General features: G+C 39.6%; 2 protein-coding genes across 7 annotated transcripts; both read right to left on the bottom strand.

The window, feature by feature from the left end:
* Window positions 1-414: 414 nt before the first annotated feature.
* On the bottom strand, window positions 415-4,144 carry LOC103962217 (2,3-bisphosphoglycerate-dependent phosphoglycerate mutase 1). 6 transcript variants are annotated; one of them, XM_048581306.1, is made up of 10 exons: window positions 3,836-4,144; window positions 2,784-3,058; window positions 2,348-2,571; window positions 1,901-2,019; window positions 1,654-1,810; window positions 1,406-1,507; window positions 1,189-1,308; window positions 1,019-1,062; window positions 812-876; window positions 415-708 (listed from the first exon to the last, which is right to left on the bottom strand). In XM_048581306.1, the coding sequence occupies exons 2-9, from the start codon at window positions 3,055-3,057 to the stop codon at window positions 849-851; spliced, it is 1,068 nt and encodes a 355-aa protein (XP_048437263.1). In that variant the 5' UTR covers window position 3,058; window positions 3,836-4,144; the 3' UTR covers window positions 415-708; window positions 812-848. The 6 variants fall into 6 exon arrangements, with proteins under 6 accessions (XP_048437263.1, XP_048437264.1, XP_048437265.1 ...); XM_048581307.1 differs by having other exon boundaries at window positions 3,918-4,143; XM_048581308.1 differs by having other exon boundaries at window positions 3,716-3,854.
* An 11,171-nt stretch (window positions 4,145-15,315) lies between these two features.
* Window positions 15,316-16,208, bottom strand: LOC125475911 (thioredoxin domain-containing protein 9 homolog). The gene has a single exon (XM_048581305.1). The coding sequence runs from the start codon at window positions 16,191-16,193 to the stop codon at window positions 15,564-15,566; it is 630 nt and encodes a 209-aa protein (XP_048437262.1). The 5' UTR covers window positions 16,194-16,208; the 3' UTR covers window positions 15,316-15,563.
* Window positions 16,209-22,566: the final 6,358 nt, after the last annotated feature.

Raw genomic sequence — 22,566 nt, 5'->3', positions numbered from 1 at the left:
CAACGGATCCAAGAATGATCACTTTAGGTACCAGACTGGGATGAAAAAAAACTTGATATATGAACTGTTGAAAATCAAAAAACTTAAGGTAATAAACAAAGATTTATTCTAGTTTTTAATTATTTTATTTTTATTTTTTATATTCATGTGGTACCAGATTGACACATGGTGCCTAATCAGTCCAATGGGCGCCATGCCATCATGTAATAGAGGTTCTGACGAAAAACATAATGAATATATAAAAGTGTCCCAAAATTATGACTTTAGGTACCAGACTGAGACCAAAAATACTTGATGCAGGAAATGCTGAAAACTAGGAGACTTATAATTTGAATGGCCCTAGAGATGAACTATATAATTTGAATGGTGATAATCTGGCTGACAAAAATAATAATTCTATGAACAAAGATCAGATGATGAACTACATGTTCTATATGGGAGGGATGTTCCTCCATCTAAAATGTTTTTGTTTATTTGAATCTATCATTACACGATTACAAACTGGGAGGAAAAAAACAACATACACAACTTTCACTCTCATACAAGACTTTGACTTTAACTAAATTTGCTTGCTAAACACATACAGAAAGTACACAGAAACGAGTAGCCAGGTCTGCGAGCTTGAGAACCGTACCAATATATTTCATATACACGTAAAAACTTGAACGAAGCAATCAACCGGTACAAGACTGCCGAAAGATAAGCCTCCTGAGAAGAGCAAATGAATGTGCACAAGCAGATTTAAGACTTCAAAAGCAGAAGAAAACCCGTAATTTAGGTTCCCTACTTGAGAAAATATTTATGGGGTTACCTATACTAGGAAGGAGCACACCGATGAACCATCTCATCTAACTTCTGCCTGTAAAGAGCCAAACTCTGCAACAAAATTCAAATAGCGGACGCATTAGATCCTTGACAGAAGAACAATAATGAATGCCAATTTGAGATGATTAGGGTCTAATCAAAGCTGTGTATATAAGTTACAGCCTTCCTTGATAGAAGAAGTTGAATCTTTTACGGTGAGTGTGGGGATCCAGTTGCTATGACTTGGAAGCTCCCTTTCTTTCCTCACAAAGGGAAGAGCAGGCACATTATTTTTCCCGGCTGAAATACTAGGAAATTCACCTAACTATTGATACTATAGAATTGGACTGTGGAAAAGTTGCAAGTATACAAGAAGTTGCATACCTTGGTGTAGGCATAAACCCCAGCCTCAGCAGGCCCCGCAGGACTTCCCCTCCGAATGAATTTTCCCTCTTTGGAAATGTAAAGCATGGGTATTCCAGTTGATAGTTCTAAACTGATAACCTGCCGAAATATAACAAGACAACACATTAATTTTATCCTTTTCCTGCTCCGTTCCCACAAATTTAGTGCACATCTTAATAATAAAATGGTCTGTTACCTCTTGAGAAGTCAGTTTGTCAAGATACATGATTATGGATCTCAACGAATTCCCGTGGGCAGCAATCATAACATTCTTTCCAGCTAACAGTTGGGGTTCAATCTGCAGCGTTATATATATGCAGTCATATATTCAGAACGGCGTACTCTCACTTAAGACTTCAAAAACGACACAAAACCCTTGCATATTGGATGTAATACAAACAGTTAAGAGGACAAAGAGATAGGTAGGCACATGGTCATTCTTACTTGATCTTTGAAATACGCAACAGCTCTTTGAGCACACATTTCCAAACTCTCCCCATTGGGTGGGGGAATGTCATAACTCCGACGCCACTCGTGAACTTGTTCCTTCCCATATCTGTCTGCTGTTTCCTGCTTATTAAGACCCTGTAATTCCCCATACCTAAAAACAAGATCCATGTCATGCAATGCAAGTACAGGGAAAAATAAATAAAAGAACAATAATACAAAAATGCAAAGATGGAATGGTTACATTCTTTCATTCAATCGCCAATCTGCAACGACAGGAATGGTTTGCTTTATTGTGTCTTCACTGAAAATCTGACTCCATGCCCTAGCCCGTTCACTCTCGTTATGCATTATAACTGGGACCTGCAGGAAAACTGATATAAAAAGGCCGCCAAATGGATATACAACCAGAAGAGAGTGAACAGGAAATATGGAAAACTTAAGGATTTCAGACATTAAAACAGTTTTGAAAATGCAGCTCAAATTAATAGCGCAATATTTATTTTTCCTTTTAGGGTGCGAACATATGTTTTGTCTGCGTATCCCTGCTTAAATACGATGAATGGTATAAAACCAATTCAATCATCTATGAATATCATTTTCTAGTTTCCAATGCCACTACGTAAAGCCTCCAAATAGCTATTCAAGTGGTTCCTACTAACACTCAACAAGATGTTTTGCTCCAAATTACCTTCTTACGACGGTGCTGTGTCATGGCAAGCATGGCAGTCATCTGTGCACGAATAAGTGCAGATGTATAGATCATGTCGACAGGTATGTTGCTGATTCTCTTGCCAGCTTCAATTGCCTCTTCCACACCCTTCTTGCTCAGAGGGACATCAACACAGCCTGTGAACAAGTTCTTTTCGTTCCACAATGACTCGCCATGCCTAATCAAAATCAAAGCTGCTTCATCTGCAATGCAGGTGGTTGGAAAATTTTACAACTAGAAATTTAAACTTCAAACTCATATGGATATGGCATATCAATTGTACAAAGAATAAAGTTCAACCAATTTGTTTCTAGGAAAATGAATTATATGACCATGTTATGGGTTAAGCAACAACAAACAATTAACATGAGCATATTTGCTAATCACGGATCATTGAATGGTTAAAGCTGCTTACTAGATTTCTTTCGAGAATCATTGGCTTTGGTATGCGAGGGGGATGAAACCATATCAATCACTGAAGCCTCAGAAGCCGAGGCTCGAATTACTCTAAGGTTTCTCTGGGAAGAGTTATATCCTCCTCTTTTCGACAGTCCAATATCAACCTCAAAACGCTTTGAAATCAATCTCCCTGAGCTTTTCGCAAACTCTTGATGCAAGCCGGAATTATTGACAAGGCCAAGGGAGTGAGGAGTCCCAACGCTTTGGTGAAATGCAGTAGCAGCAGCCATTCTGAAAATTCGTAACATACCAGGTCAATTCACAAGTACACAAATTATACAAATTAGAGGACAAAAATATCTTAAAATACAAATTATCAAGGATTTTGGGACAAAAACAGGGATGAATAATGAAGGAAAAAAACAATATAAACAAATGACAAAATCGATATTAGAGAATGAGAATTTGAACTCAGGACCTCGGGTGTAGGAGTAACCACTCTTAACCTATTGAGTTACAGTTCCGTGCAACAAAAACGTAGTTGAACTATTGTAACTTGCCATGCTTACAAACAAATAGCAAATATCTTTTTGCATTCCAATATCGGATCAATCCTCACATTAGATGAACCGTTATAAGGTTAACGGAGCTCAGGAAAACATGTTAATCCCATCATAATCCACCCCATTTGACCAACATTTGGAAATTAATTACCAGAAAACAATTAGCACTGATTATGTAAAAAAATAAATAAATAAATAAATCTCTATACAGAAAAAAAGATGTAAATCCAATGCTGTTGCCAAAATCAACTATTTCCCAATGAAAACTAGATCCAAAAAACCCAGAAAGGAATGCTTTTTTGTTTTTATATTTTTCCATATTTTCTCAGATATTCAAACACAATCAAACCAAAATCTAAAAAAAAGTAAAAAAAAAACACAAGACCTTTGCAGAGATTAGGAGTATCAGAGAGAAACCCAGAAGCCAAAATCCCCAGATGGAAATGCAGAACCAATCACATTTGAAAAATACAGAAAAGTGTAGTGGGTGCATTTAGCAATCTACCTGGTTAAATACAGGAAAAGGCGACAAAACCGAGGCACAGAGAGAGAGAGAGAGAGAGAGAGAGCAAAACAGAGTTTATTACGAGAGAGGTTGACGGAGAAGAAGATGGCTGATGAGTTGTTTGCAGAAAGAGAAAGCTAATACCTACAACATAATATCAATGTCTCTCCATCCCATAAAACATTTCATCTCCCATCAAGTTTCAGAGGAGAGGGAAAGAAATAAACTTGAGTTTTATTTTACATGTATATATAATATAATCACTATGTATATAATCAATATTTATATTTATAGAAGAAATCGTTGTAGTTTGTCGTCGTCAATAAAATCGTTCTAAAGCAACAGTGTATTGACAAAGGGTTTGCCAAAGTTGTCTGCAGATTGATGGGCATTTGTGCCTCTGACTTTGTTGTGTAGGTTTGACTTCAATCTTCAATTCTCATCGTTTTATAGTATTAGTTGTTGCAGTCCTAATTAAGTTCGAAATTTAACGGTGTAAATCTTAGAAAATTCTTTTGATATTCTATTATATTTTAATTTTTAGATAGTATCCTAAAAATAATATTTTGTTAAAAATGTAGTACCTGTTGGGTCAAGATTTTATGTTTCCTACTATTATTAATAGATGCACAATATGAATTACATTAAACTCTCTCTTCTCTTTGCCAACGCGCCATCTATTTCCCTCACTATATTCGTCAGTTAAATAGACTCTACAACACAAGTTTAATTTTTCTTTTTGGTACAAATGTTAATTTGGATGATAGAAGTTGATTACATGGTTTTTGACTTGGATAAGAAGATTTAAATAATAATTTGGATAAAGAGTCACTTAAAGGTGGTAAGGATTATTGATCAATGGATTTAATTGATAAATTACAAGTTAACTAACAAGTTTGGAGCAAGATTTTCCAGATACAATAGCTTATAAGTTCGACATTACCAAAACTTTGTGAGTTTATTTTTACTAGTGCATTGATAAGAGCATGCATTGATGTTGAACATATTGCACTGCATGCATGTAAAAAATAGTAGTGTTTTTCTTTTTGTGTAAAGAAATTAACAGTTTTTATTTTTATTTTTTATTATCTTTTAGTTTAGTAACCCTGAACACCTTGGTGACATAGGTTTTTACTTTCGAGGTCAAATATCATAAAAGACTTGTTGAATTATTAACTAAATAAATAAAAAATTAAAAAAAAAAAAAGATTGGTAGATTGTTATATTTGGCATCATGTTCTTTGTAGGATGACCAATTTAGGTTGGCCTCATCTACCACTAGAGGTTTTAATTTTCATGGGACCATACTTGAAAGAGCCTGATTATGGATGGGTTAATCTATTTTTATTTATTTATTTATAAAACAAAAATGATTTTGTCTTTTGAGTAGGTAGAAGGGCCATGATATAGGCTCTAATTAAATATTTTGCTAAAACGATTTAATTAATAAGAATACACCAAACAAAGCAACTCTTTGAAATCACCAAATTTATATTAAGTCTTTTTCTAAAAGGTTTAATTAATAAGAATACATTAGTTATTTATTTATATGATTTAGTAGTATTGCTCTTTACTTGTAATTAAAAAATTTTAAATTTGAATCTTGAAAATTTTAAGTTGGAAACTATTTTATACACCAAACAAAGCAAACCCTTCAAAGTCACCAAATTTATGCTACCTACCTCCAATACTGCCAATTCCACACCTCCTCCCTTTCTGGTGGGAATTTTTTTATACAACACATGCTTGTTTTTGCATTGTTTGTTGCATACCAAATACATGCATCCATTTGACACCTAACTCCTCTCTCTACATTTCTTTTTGGTCAAACGAACTCCTCCCTTTGCATTCAAATGTTTCAATATTAAACGTTTCCAGATTTTTCCACGTGGAAAATCAATGAGGAAGGAAAGGGAGGGAGAATACTAATAATTGGAAGGATAAACTATTATTTGACCTCTTGAACTATTACCCTAGTTGAAATTGACAACTTGAACTATTTTTTTGGTAAATTAATCCCCTGAACTATTTGAAATTAGCCAATTAACCCCTTCTCGGTAGATTGGATCCACTGTTTTTGTCAAATTTAAAGGCAATTAGTCTTTCCATCATCAATTCTTACTTGTCAACTATAATCACCAATACAATTATGACATGTGGACACATAATAATGTGTAATGACAATTTGAAATGGTCTGTTATGTAAATGTTCAGTTTATTTATTTATTTATTCAAGTTTTCTTATTATGCTATATGTTTTACACATTATTTTGTGTCCATGTGTCATAGTTTTATTAGTGGCATAGTTTTATTAGTGGTTATTATTGACAAGTAAAAATTGATGATGAAATGATTAATTTGCTCTTGAATTTGATGAAATGGTTAACGAAACCTAACAGTAAGGGATTAATTGGCTGATTTTAATTAATTCAGATGATCAATTTCGACTAGGATGATAGTTCAGGGGGTTAAACCACATTTTACTTTGATTGGAATGGTGTGTGATAAGAATATTCTAGCATATTACTTAAGTCTAAAGTTGGAAAAGAAATTGCAGTATTCATGTTGCATATGGAATGGGCCCTCTATTTCATTCTAATTACATTTGTGCCATTGGTTTTTTCGGTTTTGGGCTTTCCTTCATGAAAGATGATGAGTTTGGGCTGCTCTTTTGGGCCTGGATTGGGGTGGGGAGGAAGCCAGTTCATAAGCTACAGTAACAATACCTACATTTCGTTTTATTTACAAGACTGCCACTCAGCTGGGTTTTTGGAATTAGGCTGGATTCCAAGTATCGGAGGCTTAGCCCAATGAAAGATTGGTCCAGTGGAAGACTTCATTTTGAGGAGTGCTTTATGTAATTGGAAAATTCAGAATGTTTAATTTATATGCTACTCAGTACTACGGTCTGGTGATATTTCTCTTCACTTGGAAGTGAGAGGTTTTAAGTTCGAATCTCGTGGATGGCGGATTCGATATCAAAATAGGTTGCCTATTGTGTGGCTTAGCTAAACTCGTTATTCCTTTAGTATAAAATTATCGATGTATTAAAAAAAAAATATATATATATATGTATCTATGTTGGCCTTTCACTTAGAATTACTCACCTCTGTTTCACTTAGAATTATAATAAGCTTCTTTTGGTAGGATTGGCAAGTGGGTTCGTTGTTGTTTACCTTTTGTATCTTTCATATATAATCTTTCATTTAATTTTCAATCCCGCAACAACGCGTGGGCCCAAATTTCTAGTAAGTCCCTAAGTTCTAACATATGCATCTCTTACATGTGTTGGTTTATAATTGATTATAGTTTGTTAGAATACTTTAGAGTATACCTTGAAACTTATGAATGTGATCCTCAACGGCTCAAACTTAGGAGAAATTATATCGCCAAGACACAAAAATTCATACCTACCCGGCACCACTCTCTGATCATATCTTCTCTCTTTTTTGCTCTCGTCCAATTTCGGATAGAAAAACTTCTAATTTAGGTGACTTCACTTAAATCTATGCACTTGTGTTAGGCTTAGTTGGCTTTTGCAGTACGCTACTTGTTGAATCCAAATTTGAAATTTTCTCACAATAAATTATTATAATTTAGAACAGGATAACGTTTTGTAAAAGAAATTTATTAAAAACTATTTTAGACGAGGTCATAACGCTAACCCTCCTTTTTGGTGGGTGGAACTCAAAGGTCCTTATTGATGCTTTTAATAGGACCATTACCAGTACCACCCCCTAGTAATTGAGCGCCTTGATGCTCACGTTCAGAAGCTTATTTGTAGATTTTAAGACATCTTGTTCCGTTATATTTATCAGAAAGTTAATTTTGTAAGGGATGTGGGTCACGCTTCTCTCACTATTGTTATTTGCTTGCAAAATGAAAACCCAATTTGCCTTGTCTTCTTCATATCTGTCAGTGCCTAATATGATGTAAGAGCGGATGATTATAATCCACTTAGCCTAACTCAAATGAGATTAGGATCTTGATAATCTCTGTAACCAGCAGAGTGGCATCCATACATAACTCAAGTCCAATGGACTATCTTGATTTGGTTTGGCCCGTTGTTATAAAATGGTCTGGGCTTGAACCTTTAAGAAAAAACTTTTCCTTTCACAATTTGGGGCTTTGATAATTTTAGCACCTTCATGATAAAACTTGAACATTGATGATTCTGCTTAATAACGCTTTTTTTATTTTGATATAAAGATATATTTATACTGAAGTTTTTATTACAAGAACGAAATTTCTTGTTTTGAGTCCGAAAACAGTACAAAAGAGAAGAAAGACCCTACAACCTCAATCCAACTTTTAAAATGAACACAAATAACACAAAAAATGTTTTTTTGTTCTTTTTTTTTTGTTAAAAATAAAAATAAAAATAATTAGAAGTAGTGTTTTCAACAAGAAAATCAACGTAAAATTTCACAGTCCTGCTCCTAAGTCCTAAATAGGGATAGACAATGGTTATGGTAACGGGTAACTGCGGTTATTTACCCACAATCGTTTATGCCTTACCCACATAACCGTTAATCCGCTGTGTAATAATTGTCATAATTTTCTTTTTACCCACATAACCGTTTATCTATTGTGTAATAATTATCATAATTTTCTTTTTTTGATAATTGAACGCATGGTTTTTTTTTTCACCAATGTGATAAATGACTACTTGCATAATTGAACGCAGTTATAAGTACATATGCATTTCTCTATTCCAATCCTCTAAGTCCTCAAATCACTTTGAAAATTAAAATAATAGTATACGGACAATATGTTTAGCTATTATCAATAAAGGTAATATAATACATATTCTAAGAATTAATTGGGTTACTAATAAAAAAAACCTTTCATTACTTAATTAATGAAACAACTAAACCCTTTGTGAAACTCAACCCGAACAACTTATTTACTAGTAACTTCAGATCAACAAGAAAGATTAATCCTTCTTGGATAAAAAACCATTGGCAAGGCAAACCATTCTGGCTTGACTTTTAAGTTTAACAATCCAAATCCTAATCCCAACTTTGGCTGCAGAAAAAAATATGTAAGAAATGATCAATAGGTTTGAACTTTAATATTTATGCCTTCAGATTATGATGAACTAACTCCACCCACTTTCAAAATTTCCAAGTCAAAAACAATTAAAAATCCACAATGACAAAAGCAATTATTTTCTCAGTTCTTCCTCTTCCGCAAGCATCTGGGAAGAATATGAATTTGAATTGTTAGCATTCTGTCATCCGGTGAGTCGATGACAGCCGGAGAGTTTGAATTCGACGATGCGTCGACTCGGTCAACCTCTTAGGGTTTTCAATTTTTGTTTTTTAAATTTTACAAATAATACAGATGGTTAAATAGGTACCCGTTTGTATTCCCACGTAATATCCATGTTTACTCATTTATATTTCACAGGTAAATGGTTATACTCATAACCGTATATTTATTTAAACGGTTACCCATAGCTATAACTATTAAATTTAAACAGGTGAACAGTTGCAATTACCATACTCAGGTATTTTACCCAGGAATTAGATCCTCTCCCGAGCAGGAGATCAGGATCCTCCTGACCCATAAACACAGACCGTTGGATTTTGATCCAACGGCTATAATTATTATAACTTTTACAGGGGTCCCCTGTTTGTAGCAGTTGAATCAAAATCCAACGGCTACAATTATTATAACTTTTAGAGAGACTCCCTATTTGTAACCGTTGAATCAAAATCCAACGGTCTATATTAGTGAGTCAAGAGGATCCTGATCTCCCCAAATTCCTTTTACCCTTCGCTAGTCCTAAGTCAATACATAAGTTTATTATTAGTATAGGTACATGGAGTCCGTTAATCACAAGCATTCTTCTAAGGCCCAAGTCAATACATACGTTAATTTATGGAAGAATTTAAAGTCGTGAAAAAAAAAAATTAATTGGAAAAAAATTTCCAAGGTTTGCGCCATGTCGTTTTCTTGTGGAAGGAATAATATTCTGCAAGTCCTGTATTTATTTTCTTCTCTCCCAACCCCCTTGCATTGGGTTTGTTAGACCGTTGATTTACGCGAGTATTGAGTTAAAGGTCTTTTCTACATTGCAAATTCTTTTGTACGACAAATTCCTTGACGGTCAGGTCTGCTGTGATAAAATTCAATTGAAACTCGAATTTTTCAAAATGCACCAGGATATCTGTGGAATTATCCAAAAAAATTCTTCCACTTGGGTATTAAAAAATGACAAGTCAAAGTCGATAATTATTGCAATACTACAAACAATTCTACGAATTTGTTAATCATGCATATATATATTTTTTTTAATACATCGATTTTTTTACATTAAAAGGAGGGAGAGTTCAGTTAAGCTACACAATGGGTAGCCTAGTTTGGTATTGAATTTGTCATCCACGAGATTCAAATCTAAGACCTCTCATTTCCAAATGAAGAGAAATACCATCAGACCGTAGAATGGAGTGGCAGCACATCATGCATATTAGTTTCTTTCTTTCTAAAATAGACAATATTTAGTCTACTATCGTTTTGATTGAAGGAGCACCAAAATAACGTTGTAAACACGAGAAATTCCTGAAACAAGCGACAAGAATACGTGTACAAAATATATATTTTGTATTAATGATTTTGGGGTTACAATCTCTTTGTAATTTGGTCCTCTGATTCTATCTTCGAAGGGTGTACGTTTGTGGATGAATTGTTGATCCAAAGGGCCGTCGGGGCTTGATCTTAGGATGAACAGTTGATGAATGATGAACACTTTCTTCAATGGGCCGTCGGGGCTTGATCTTGAGTTGGTGGGAGTTCTTCAAGGGCCGTTGGGGCTTGATCTTGAATTGGTGGAAGTTCTTCAAAGGCCGTTGGGCTTGATCTTGAAGGTTGGTGGATGAGCGGATCTTCAAGGGCTTTTGGGCTTGATCTTGAAGGTTGGTTGGATGTGAGGATTTGTTGAGGTTGTTGATCCAAAGTGGCCGTTGGGGCTTGATCTTAGGATGAACGGATGATGAACGATGAACACTTTCTTCAAGGGCCGTCGGGGCTTGATCTTGAGTTGGTGGAAGTTCTTCAAGGGCGTTGGGGCTTGATCTTGAAGGATGAACGGATGCTGAATGAATCTTCAAGGGCCGTTGGGGCTTGATCTTGAAGGTTGAACGGATGATGAACGATGAACGGATGTGTGGATTTGTTGATCCAAAGGGGCCGTTGGGGCTTGATCTTAGGATGAACGGATCTTCAAGGGCTTTTGGGCTTAATCTTGAAGGATGAACGGATGTGTGGATGATGAACACTTTCCTCAAGGGCCGTCGGGGCTTGATCTTGAGTTGGTGGAAGTTCTTCAAGGGCCGTCGGGGCTTGATCTTGAGTTGGTGGAAGTTCTTCAAGGGCCGTCGGGGCTTGATCTTGAAGGTTGATTTGACGAAGAACGAAGATTGCTTTCTTGATTCTTCGGGATTTGCTTGAGAGCTTTAGAGTTTCAAGGCTTCTTTCTTTCTTCCTTCCTTCTTTTCTTCTTTTCCTTTCTCCTTCTCCTTCCTTCCTTTTCTAAATGAATGCATTGGCCTCCTATTTATAGAATTTCAAAACTTGATTTTTGGATTTAAATAATCAGATGAAATAAATCATTTCTGCCAGGTATTGACACGTGTCATATTTGATGACTTTTCCAATTTATTTCGATTTTTCGTTGAATCACACGCTACATGTAAAATTTATGTGACACGTGAACATTGAAATTTTAATTATTGGTCAACATTCATTTCACCGAAATTTTGATGTCTACAAATGCCCCCACTTCAAGGCGCGTCGTAGACATGTGCTTGTCACGTGTGGAAGATGCGTTTTGAAGTCCCTTAATGTAGATGTCAACCCAAGGGCCATCGAGGCTTGATCTTGAATTGGGCTGGAAATTTCTTCAAGGACCATCGAGGCTTGATCTTGAGCTTGACTGGAAGATTTTCTGGTTTCCTCCAATCGTTGATTTTCCACAGGCTTAATCTTGAACTGGGCTGGAGGATTCTTTTGGTCTCCTCCGAAGATCTGAACTTACTCCTTTTATCTGGAGTTGAATTTGATTCAAGGGTGGTGAACACTTGATTTTGAATCGGACTTGTGATTTCTTCAAGAGCCATCGAGGCTTGATCTTGAACTGGGCTGGAGGATTCTTTTGGTCTCCCCCTACCGTTGATTTTCCTTTGTGCTACTCTTGAATTGGGTAGCAGGATTCAGACACATGGCAGGCAAGCAGGAGGTGGAAGTGATGACCTGTTTCTTTGTTCAATCTTTCCCCAATTCGTATTGAAGAGGGTAGATCGGAAAACTGACTCCAAGTGCCGTCTGATTGCTCTTTTCACTTTGCCATGCGAGTAATAACAAGGACAAAGGAAAGGACATGGAGAAAGCATGATATAAGATACCTTTGCTTTTGAAGAAGCAGCGAATGAATCAGCATATATATTTGTTGTGCTTGTCTCCACATGCTTTGATGTATCATTTTCACTTGTCTTATTTGCTCCCTTTGCAGAAGTGGTATTTCCTTATGCAGGTTTGGCATCTTCTCGTGTAGTATTTGTCCTCTGATGCAGGAATGGAATGCAACCTTTGCATTTAAATGGTGCTTCAAAACATTACTTCTCCGCGACGATGAGTACTCGAGAGCAATGCAAGGTAAGCAACCAGGCAAAGGTTCCAGGCAATCAGTTCCAGGTCGGAAGTTTGATTTCAGGTTCCGACTGATAACTCTATTTCCCCTTCTCCTGCATGTAAGAGCAAGGACAAGGAAAAGGACAGGGAAAAAGCATGATATGAGATACCTTTGCTTTCGCCCTTGATGATATGAGATACTTTTGCTTTTGAAGAAGCGGTGAATGAATCAGCACATGCTTCCATCTACCGTTTCTTCCTGGGTCATCTGTACTCCAGGCATCTGGTATCATCTTTGGGGAAGAGGAAAAAACTGAGTATTTTGAGATGTTTTGCTGGGAGTGTACTCTCGGAGGTAAGGAAGAGTTAGGCATTTTTTTTTTCCGCAGGTCTGCCTTGCCATAAAAGATGAAGGTCGACATATATAGGGATTTCCCAATAGCAAGTGGTGGTACTGTTTTTTTTTTACCCTTGTCGACAAACGTTTTGATCCCGTAAATCCGGCTTTTTGAAATAGTGACGACTCTTCGATCTTTGAATACGCCTCTTTGATTTCTGAACGACGCCTCTTCGATTTCTGAACGAGTGCCTCTTTTGACAAAGCTGCACGCGTTTTCTGAAAAGCAGAGAAAGTGTCGCCGAACTTTGCGCTTGTCAGCTAAAGATGTGTAGCTGCGATGATGACCTCCACGTGATCTTTTGACAAAGTGGCACCCGTGCTCTGAAAAGCCGCGAAAGCGTCGCCAGCCTCCACGTGTTTTCAACTTTGTCGGAGATCTTTTGACAAAGTTGAACGCGTTTTCTGAAAAGCAGAGAAAGCGTCGCCTAACTTACGCCGGAAAATCCAGCTTTTGAGATTTGCAGAGCGATGTCTCTTCATTTTTTTGAATAAGCGGCCCTTCGATTTTCTGAACCAACGCCTCTTTGATTTCTGAACAAGCGCCTCTTCGATTTCTGAGCAAGCGCCTCTTTCTTTTTATAGAGGTATTGATCACCTCTAACATGCACACTTTGAAGATTGCTCATTCCTGAAAATCATCTCCGGCCTTTTGAGTTTTAACTACATCCACCCATCTCTTTTAACACCTTTGAAAAATGGCTAACCCATCGAACCTTAGCTTAGAATTGAGTCTCAGCAGTGATCCGGTTGCGCCGCTTCAAGGTAATGTATGGTGCCCTTCTTTCTTATCTTCTAACGGTCCTCTTACAGGTGAAGACTCCGTGATGCAGGACGCCACAACAGCTACAATAGTAGCTAGGAACCTCCTTACTCCAAAAGATAGTAGGCTGCTGTCAGGACGGTCCGATGAGTTGGCCGTTCAAGAGTCCCTCGCTCTTAGTGTTCAGTGTGCGGGCTCTGTGTCCAACATGGGCCAACGCCTGCTTGCTCGGTCCCGTCAAGTGGAATCATTGATGGCAGAGGTGGAAGATCTTAAGCAGGAGATTAAACAGCTTAAGTACGAGAATAGAAGTTTGCATGTGCTTGCAAATAACTATTCGTCGGGCATGAAGAGGAAGCTTGATGAGCTTGATGATCGTCAACGGTTTGCAGCTTTCTTCCAGAGGCACCTCTTTCCTGGGTCATCCAGCGTTCCACCAAGGTTTGGGGCCTTGAATGATCTATCTTCGGTGTCTCCCGCTCCGATGCCTCTTGCTCCGATACCTCCTGTTCCGAGAATGTTGCCACGTAGTGGGGCCTCAAGTACACAACCTTTGTGAAGACTCCATCTTTCTGCCTTTTTTTTTTTTTTTTTTTTTTTTTTTTTTTTTTTTTTTTTTTTTTTTTTTGTAATCACTCGGAAATCAATGAACATACTTCGTTTTATTTAGTGTATTGTGCTAAAAACAGAGAAAACATGTACATCACCAAGATTTTTTTTTTTTTTTTTTTTTTTTTTTTTTTCTTCCGGTGGCACAGATCCACCAAAGTTTTTTTTTTTTTTTTTTTTTTTTTTTTTAACTTTCATCATTACTTCCCAACATCATCATTTCATTTTACTTTATTTTATTATTTTTTATTATTTTATTTTATATATATATTTTATATATTTTTTATTATTCTTTTTTTTTCTTTCGGTGGATTGATCCACCAGAGTTGCTTTTTATTTTTATATTTTTTTTATTTTTTTATTTTTATTTTTTACTTTCATCATTACTTCCCAACATCATCATTTCATTTTACTTTATTTTATTATTTTTTATTCTATATCGTCATTTTTTTTTTCTTTATATATGGTGCTATGCAAGGTTGAGGCTGTGGGTGAAAACCCAGGCTGAGTCCGAGAGAGAGAAGGCGGAGGATCTTTGGGTGTGAGTTGACAGACTTTGATTTTGTCAAGCACATTCAAAGGCAGCAGCAGAGGCAAGCAGACGGATGAGATCTTTGGGTGTGAGTTGACAAACTTTGATTTTGTTGATCACATTCAAAGGCAGCAGCCATGGCGGAGGTGCAGAAGCAGCCAAAGCTTGAGGCAGAGTGTAAGACGTCGAGTCTGAAGACCGGCTAGTCGTTTGACAGCGGTCAATGAAGCTCTTCGTTGATTTTGATCAAGGTGGCCAGAATGACGAGCTCGAGGTAGTGCAAGGTGTCAAGCCTGAAGTGGAGAAAGCGGACTTATTCTTTTCACCTGTGGATACACCTGTTAAGCTTTGCAGAGACTGATCAAGCTCTCAACATGCCATCACTGCTTTCATTGCGTCAACTCGAACATGTTGGCGCAATTGTTGTTGTCTTTTTTTTTTTTTTTTTTTTTTTTTTTTTTTTTACAAGACAATTTCAAATTTTCACTACCTCACTGGGGATTAATATTTTGCAAAAAAAACTCACAGAGCTTTGTTTTTTTGTTAATACAAGCATCGACACTATTGTCATACCATCTAGATGATGGTCTCAACGATACCATAAAGAGGCAGTAATATATCTGAACTTCATACAAATCATAAACTAGGCCATTCCACAAAAGCAGGTGAATTTGTGACTCCGCAGATGGCGAAGGAAGAACAGCTCTGCTTTCTAATAACAACCAAAAGTCGCAAATGACGAAGGAAGAACAGCTCTGCCTTTTAATAACAACCAAAACAGATAGCTATGGCTTTACTCTGAATCTGATGAGTCGGCCTTGCTGCTTTGCCGGACACTCCTGGTTTGTGCACTAGACTTCATAGATGATTCACCTTCATAAAAAATGACTTGGGCTTTAGCCAACCTCTCTTCCAGTTCTTCTGTGCTGAAGTCGTCTTTCCCACCAAGCTCATCGAATCCAACCACATAATCATCCACTTTGGCATTCTTAATAAGAGCAATGGTCGGAAGAACAACAATCTTGAGCTTCTCCGCTAAGAAGGGACTTTTCTCAGCATTGATCCTCACAAAACGTGTCTCCATGTGTTGCTTCGCCAATATACTCAAGTGCTTGTCCACTACCTTGCAGGGCCAATTTTCGCGGTAAAAGTGGCAGACGACCCGATCGCTGGCCTTAACGGCAGAGAAGAAATCCTTCTCGGAAGGAATCTCAGAGTACTCGCCATGTCCGAGGGAGATCCAACGGCTGCGCTTCTCCGCCATTTTCTTCATTTGCTGAAGCCTCCGCTCTCTAAGCGCCTCCAGATCGTCATCGTCAACTCGATCTAGGGCTGCGATCTCCTCGTCGAGCTTGTCCTCCACCGCCTTCGCAACCGTTAGCAATTGCTTCTCCAATATCTCTTGAACTGCTCGGTTCTCCATTGTTGAATTGGATGAATTTGCAGAAGCTTTTTTTTCGGATGAAAAATGAGATTTCGGAGGGGGGAGAGAGTGATTAGAAGACGGGGCTGGAGTTGTGTGCTCGCTGGGCTCGTTGAGATAGAGCCAAACTTGCTGTCAACCACTCAATGAAGGCTGTTTACATATTATATACATATATATATATAGGTAAGTATCTTTCTTTCTTTTTTTTTTTTTTTTTTTTTTTTTAATAAAGAAAATTGCATTTTTTTTTTCTAATACATAGTAACATATGTATTTTTTTTTTTTTTTTTTTTTTTTTGTTTGCAGGTATTTACTGCATTCACAGATTTCCTTGCTGCCTTTTGACGGATTACCCATGTTCACAATTGGTGGCAGCTTCTTGTGAATTTGGAATTAGTGACGGAGTGAGCAAGATGTGGGTGCAACTGTACTCTTTGCCTGGTGCTTGTTGCAGTACGCCACTTTTTACCATGTGGTGCTGTGCAAAAGACTGCAGCGGGATTTTGCTGTGTAATGCCTTTTGGTCACGGTTTTCCCTCGGCGGTGACTTTGTTGTGCACATTGACCTTACTGCTTGTCGTGGGCTCTTTACCACTGCTACTTGAAGCTTGTCCCAAAGTGTCACTTTTATCGTGTGTGGTTGTGCAAAAGACTGCAGCGAGTTTATGCTGTGTAGTGTCTTTTGGTCACAACTTTCCTCGGTGGTGACGTTGGTGTGATGCTCACCCTTGTAATACGGCTTTGTAACCAAATCATTCCTTTAAAGAAATAAAGTATTCATAGTTTGAATTCGCTTTTTTTCTTCAAAGTGTTTGTGTTTTTGTTGGTGATGTGACTGTACTTGAAGTTTTGAAGTTTCAAGTTGCCTACGTACCCTTGGTTGAGGAGGGATCAAGTCATGACGTAGTTCAAATGGGTGATGGTTTTGATGATGATTTTGCCGTACACAGTTTATGCTCTTGCGGGCCAGGAGCGTGGTGCGTTTGCTTTAGGGGTAGTAGCGCTTCAAAAATCTGCCGTTGATGGGGCCAATCTTCAACCCGTCTTCCGCCATGATTAAGTAGGCGCCATTGGTGTAGATCTCTTGTATCACGTAGGGTCCATCCCACTTTGATGTGAACTTGCTTTTTGTCTTATGAGTTGTGATGATGGGCCTACGCAATGCCAGCACGAGATCTCCGGCTTGGAAAGACCTTGGGCGGATTTTCTTGTTGAATGCCTTGGATAACCGTGCTTGGTAGCATTCCAAGTGTTGTTGAGCTTCGAGCCTTTTCTCATCCAGCGCTTCCAACTCCTGAAGGCGCAACTTTGCATTTTCTTCATCAGTCAAGCCTTCTTGTATAGCCATCCTTAATGAGGGGATTTGACTTTCGAGCGGTAGAACAGCTTCTACGCCATATACAAGAGAATAAGGTGTAGCTTGGGTAGGAGTCCTATGTGTAGTCCTATATGCCCAAAGTGCTTCACTTATTCTTTCATGCCAGTCTCTCTTTGTTCGGCCGATTACCTTTTTCAGGAGGTTGCACAACGTCTTGTTGAATGCCTCTGCCAGGCCGTTGGCCGGAGCATGATACATGGAAGACTTGTGCTGCTTGAACTTGTATTTGTCGCAAAGCTCGTCCATGAGTCGGTTGGAGAACTGCTTTCCGTTGTCAGTGATAATGTAGCGAGGCACCCCATATCGGTGGATGATATGCTCCTTGATGAAACGAACAACAGTTTCCTTTTTTACTTCCCTTAAAGGTATGGCTTCAGCCCACTTGGAGAAGTAATCTGTTGCAGCTAGGATGTAAGCTTCCCCTGCAGATGACTTTGGCGTAATTGGTCCTACAACGTCCAATCCCCATGCGTCGAACGGCCATGAAGCAACTGTAGGGTGTAATGGTTCAGGCGGTTGATGTATGAAGTTGGCGTGGAATTGGCAGGCTTGGCACCTTTTGGCGTGTTCCAGGCAGTCCTTCACCATACTTGGCCAGTAGTAACCCATTCTTTTAAGCCGGAAATGTAACTTTGGTCCAGACTGATGTGCCCCACACACACCTGAATGTGCTTCTTCCATGGCTTGATTAACTTCTTCCTCACCTAGGCATCTCAGGAGCACTCCTTCAAACGAGCGTCGGTAGAGTGTTCCTTTGTAGTAAAGGAAGCGAGGTGCTCGTCGACGTATTTCGGAACGGTGTCTAAGATCATCTGGAAGCTTTCCGTGCTCTAAGTAGTCGATCAGCGGCTGTCTCCACTCTTCAGCATCGACTGGAAGTACTGAGATGACATTTGTATCATCTAGTGACATTTCATTAACGAGCGGAATCACCCACCTTTGGCAAACTGGCACGTCTGCAACTTCATCTTTTCCTAGTGTCATACTCGAGGCTAGATTGGCGAGAGCGTCTGCCATTTGATTTTCCTTTCTTGGCACATGTTCCAGTGTCACAGCTTCGAACTTTCGTAGCAGTTGGGTCGCTAGCCGGAAGTATGGGACGAGATCATCTTTCCTCACCTCATATTCAGTTAAGAGTTGATTGATTATGAGCTTGGAATCGCCATACACCTCAAGAGCTGTGATTTCCATGTTGATCGCCATTTGGAGCCCGATTATCAATGCTTGGTACTCAGCAACATTGTTGGAGCATAGCTCATTCAGTTGGAAGGAGTAAGGTAGTATTTGCCTTTGTGGCGTCATGAATACCACTCCTGCCCCCGCTCCGTCTGCTCGTGCGGATCCATCGAAGAACATCGTCCATGTCGGAAAAATATTGATGTAGAACACCTCTTCGTCAGGCAAGTCGTCTGAGATTTTCCAATCAGCCGGGATTGGATGATCGGCAAGGAAGTCTGCTAGCGCTTGTCCCTTGACGGCTTTAGCTGAGACGTAGATGATCTCATATTGATTAAGAAGCAAAGCCCATTTAGCGAGTCGCCCCGTCAAGACTGGCTTAGACATAACGTATTTGACAGGGTCGGCTTTAGCAACCAAGTGGATGGTGTAAGCATGCATGTAATGTCTGAGTTTCTGAATGGCAAACACCAAAGCGAGGCACATCTTTTCTATTGGGGAATAGTTCAACTCAGCGCCGGTGAGAGTCCGACTGAGGTAGTAAAGTGCTCATTCTTTTTGGGATTCATTCTCTTGCGCCAAGAGTGCTCCGATTGAATTTTCCTGAGCAGCAATATACAATATGAGTGGTTTCCCGGGCACAGGTGCCCCCAGGACAGGTGGACTTGACAAATATTTCTTTATGCTTTCAAAAGCATTATGGCACGCTTTGTCCCATACGAATGGGACATCTTTCTTCATAAGGCGACTGAACGGTTGACAACGTCCTGCGAGGTTGGAGATGAAGCGTCTAATGAAGGCTAGCCGTCCTTGTAGACTTTTCAGCTCATGCAGGTTTCTTGGCTCGGGCATGCTTTGAATGGCCTTGATCTTTGATTGGTCTACTTCAATACCACGGTGCTTGACGATGAATCCGAGGAATTTTCCAGAGGTGACGCCAAACGCACACTTTAACGGGTTCATCTTGAGGTTGTATTTTCGTAGCCTTTCGAACACTATTTGTAGATCCTTCAAGTGGTCTGATCTTTTCTTCGTCTTAACCACCACATCATCTACGTAACATTCTACGTTTTTGTGTAGCATGTCATTGAAGATTTTCTGCATTGCGCGTTGATACGTAGCTCCAGCGTTCTTTAGACCAAAGGGCATCACCTTGTAGCAGTAAATACCTTTTGGAGTACGAAAGGCTGTTAGTTCCTCGTCTTCGAGGGCCATGCGAATTTGATTGTACCCAGAAGAGCCATCCATGAATGATAATGCCTCATGGCCAGTGGTTGCATCCACCATGATTTCAATGATTGGCAAGGGGAAGTCGTCCTTTGGGCAAGCATCGTTGAGGTCCCGGAAGTCTACGCAAACACGTATTTGTCCTGATTTCTTAAGGACAATGACGATGTTGGAGATCCACTTGGGGTATTGCACTTCTCGAATAAAGCCTGCTTCGATTAGCTTGTCGATCTCGACCTCGATTTGTGGGATAAGCTCAGATCGATAGCGTCTTTGAGTTTGCTTTATCGGTCGTGTTCCAGGCTTGACCGCAAGATGATGAACAGCGATGATAGGGTCCAGGCCGGGCATTTCTTTGTAGGTCCAGGCAAAGACGTCTTTGTACTCTAACAACAGCTGATAATACTCCTCTATCTCATCTGTACTTAATAATGCACTTACGAAGATAGGCTTTGGTTCCTTGCTTGTACCTAAGTTGAGTTCCTTGAGATCATCGACCGTGGCTTGCCCCCCGTCTTCGAGCTGTGGTGGTGCAGCAGTGACATCTTCCTCGGGGATTTCGTCTTCTTTACCTTCTTGAACCGTGATGTGGAAAACATCTTGGATCTCCTCTTCAGTGCTGTCTTCTTGAGCTTGTTGGCATAAGGATTGTCTGGTGTGGATGATAGTACGCCTTGTCACTTTCAGTGGTCCCTTTGTGTCGACCTCCAAGATTGCTTGGCGCTTCATCCTTGAAGGAATCAAGCTTCGAACGTCATCTTTTTCTCCTAACCCATCGAGCTTTTCTTCCTTTGGTGTTGTCTTCCTCTTTCCAAAAAACTTCTCATTATCTTCAAATTTTTCTGAAGCTGATCGTCGCAGAGGAGAGATAACTGTGCTGCTTTGTTTCTTAAGCTTTAACAACCGTTCAAAAACAGAGTTTTGGGATGTTGGCGCGTTAAGCCTCTTGAAGACAGAGGTTTGGTCTTGACCATCAATGCGATTAAACACTGACGTTCTGGAGCTTGAATGGCTCATCCTATCGAAGACCGACGTCCGAGGGGAGGGTTTAGGCTCTTCTTGGTCTTGTTCAATGCTCACGCTGATGTGTTGAGCGCTAGTGTTTTTCGCTTTGTTTGAAATCATCACAGGTGCATTTGGTGTGAAACCAAGTCCGGCTTTGTTGTTGTCAACTCCGTAACCATGCTCCTTCAACTTCTTTTGAGTTTTGGTAAGGTTACGTTCTTCGTCATTGACGGTGTTTGAAACCTTCTTTCCAGCCACCGCAGAAGAAGCGAAGTCGTACCCAGCCTTTGACATGAGTTTGTAGGCGTTAGGGTCGAAACCTTCCTCGGTCCTTTTGGTTGGAAGAAAGCTTGATTCCACCTTCTTTGGTAGAGCTTTTATGAAGCCTTGTGGTAGTCTTGCGACCTTAGCACCCCCTAGCTGTGTCAAAGGCAAAACTGCATTTGTCTTGAGCAACTTCACATTATCCGTGTGCCACTGTGTGTCGGCTTTTCTTGTTTCAGTTTCGAATGGAGATTGACCATTCTTTCTTCTTGACATCGGGATATATCGAAATATGGGTGCGTTCGGCCCTTCTGACGGCGTCCTACTCCCTTTGGTTGTTGCAGGTTTAGCAAACTCGTCATCGTCTTTGCTTGAAGATGGCACAGTCTGCTCTTTTTGCATTTTAGGGATGACTTGCCACTCCTGCTTTGTAGGTGCTGCTTTGCCCGTGGATCTGATATCTTCCGGCAGGGCTTCGGGTACCATGTCTTCATCCATGTAGAACTTGGCGTCTGCAAAGTGTGATTCGGCTTCGGTGAATGGCTTGGTATCACCTTGGATCACCTTCACCCCTTCTCGGTAAAATTTTAGGCATTGGTGAAGGGTGGACGGCACTACCCCATTTGCGTGGATCCAAGGTCTTCCTAAAAGCAAGCTGTAGGAAGTTCTTGCATCAATCACGTGGAATATCGTGCTTGATTTGAGCTCACCAATGGTCATCTCTACTCGGATCATGCCCATCGCCTTTTGTCCTCCTTGGTTAAAACCCTGGATCAGCAGACGGCTCAGGGATAGTTCATTCACCTTGATGCCGATTATGGTCATTGTTGATTTTGGCATGATGTTTATGGCCGACCCACCATCCACAAGCATGCGGTTGACTTTGTATTCCCTTACGTACCCTGAGACGAAGAGAGGACGGTTGTGAGGCTTTGATCCCAGCAGTAGGTCTTCGTCAGTGAAGTTAATTGTGTCATGGGTGGCACAACATGTGGCACATTCATGTGGCTGAAGCTTCAAGTCTTCGTCGTTACTTTCTCGCACTTCGTGGTCGTCGGGACCTGCCAGGACTGCTGCTAGTGCTCTTCGTATCCTTTTTGGCAATGGTAGCGCTTCCTCGATGCTAAAGTGTGTTGGCAGACCTTCTTCAGGTGTGAGGGTATTTTCTACCTCAGTGGCGATAGCTTTGCCTTTTGAGGGCTCTTCTATTTCTACTTCAACCATGTGACAGGCCACGGTAGTGCACTGTTGGAAAAAGTCATTCGGGAAGTACTCACGCAAGGAAACGGGAATACGTGGCTTCTGCTCCATAGGTTCCCT

Source organism: the organism of the source record quoted next, unplaced genomic scaffold (assembly GCF_019419815.1).
Source record: "Pyrus x bretschneideri cultivar Hongxiangsu unplaced genomic scaffold, Pyrus_bretschneideri_v1 Contig17, whole genome shotgun sequence".
Lineage (NCBI taxonomy): Eukaryota > Viridiplantae > Streptophyta > Magnoliopsida > Rosales > Rosaceae > Pyrus > Pyrus x bretschneideri.
Note: the sequence above shows the minus strand (reverse complement) of the source record. Positions and strands in the feature narration are given on the sequence as shown.

Coding starts and splice junctions, on each gene's coding strand:
- LOC103962217 (XM_048581306.1), bottom strand. CDS start 3,057: ATGGCTGCTGCTACTGCATTTCACCAAAGCGTTGGGACTCCTCACTCC. Junction 1,508..1,653: donor TTGCGTATTTCAAAGATCAA/GTAAGAATGACC, acceptor ATAACGCTGCAG/ATTGAACCCCAACTGTTAGC. Junction 877..1,018: donor ACTGGATCCCCACACTCACC/GTAAAAGATTCA, acceptor ATTTTGTTGCAG/AGTTTGGCTCTTTACAGGCA.
- LOC125475911 (XM_048581305.1), bottom strand. CDS start 16,193: ATGGAGAACCGAGCAGTTCAAGAGATATTGGAGAAGCAATTGCTAACG.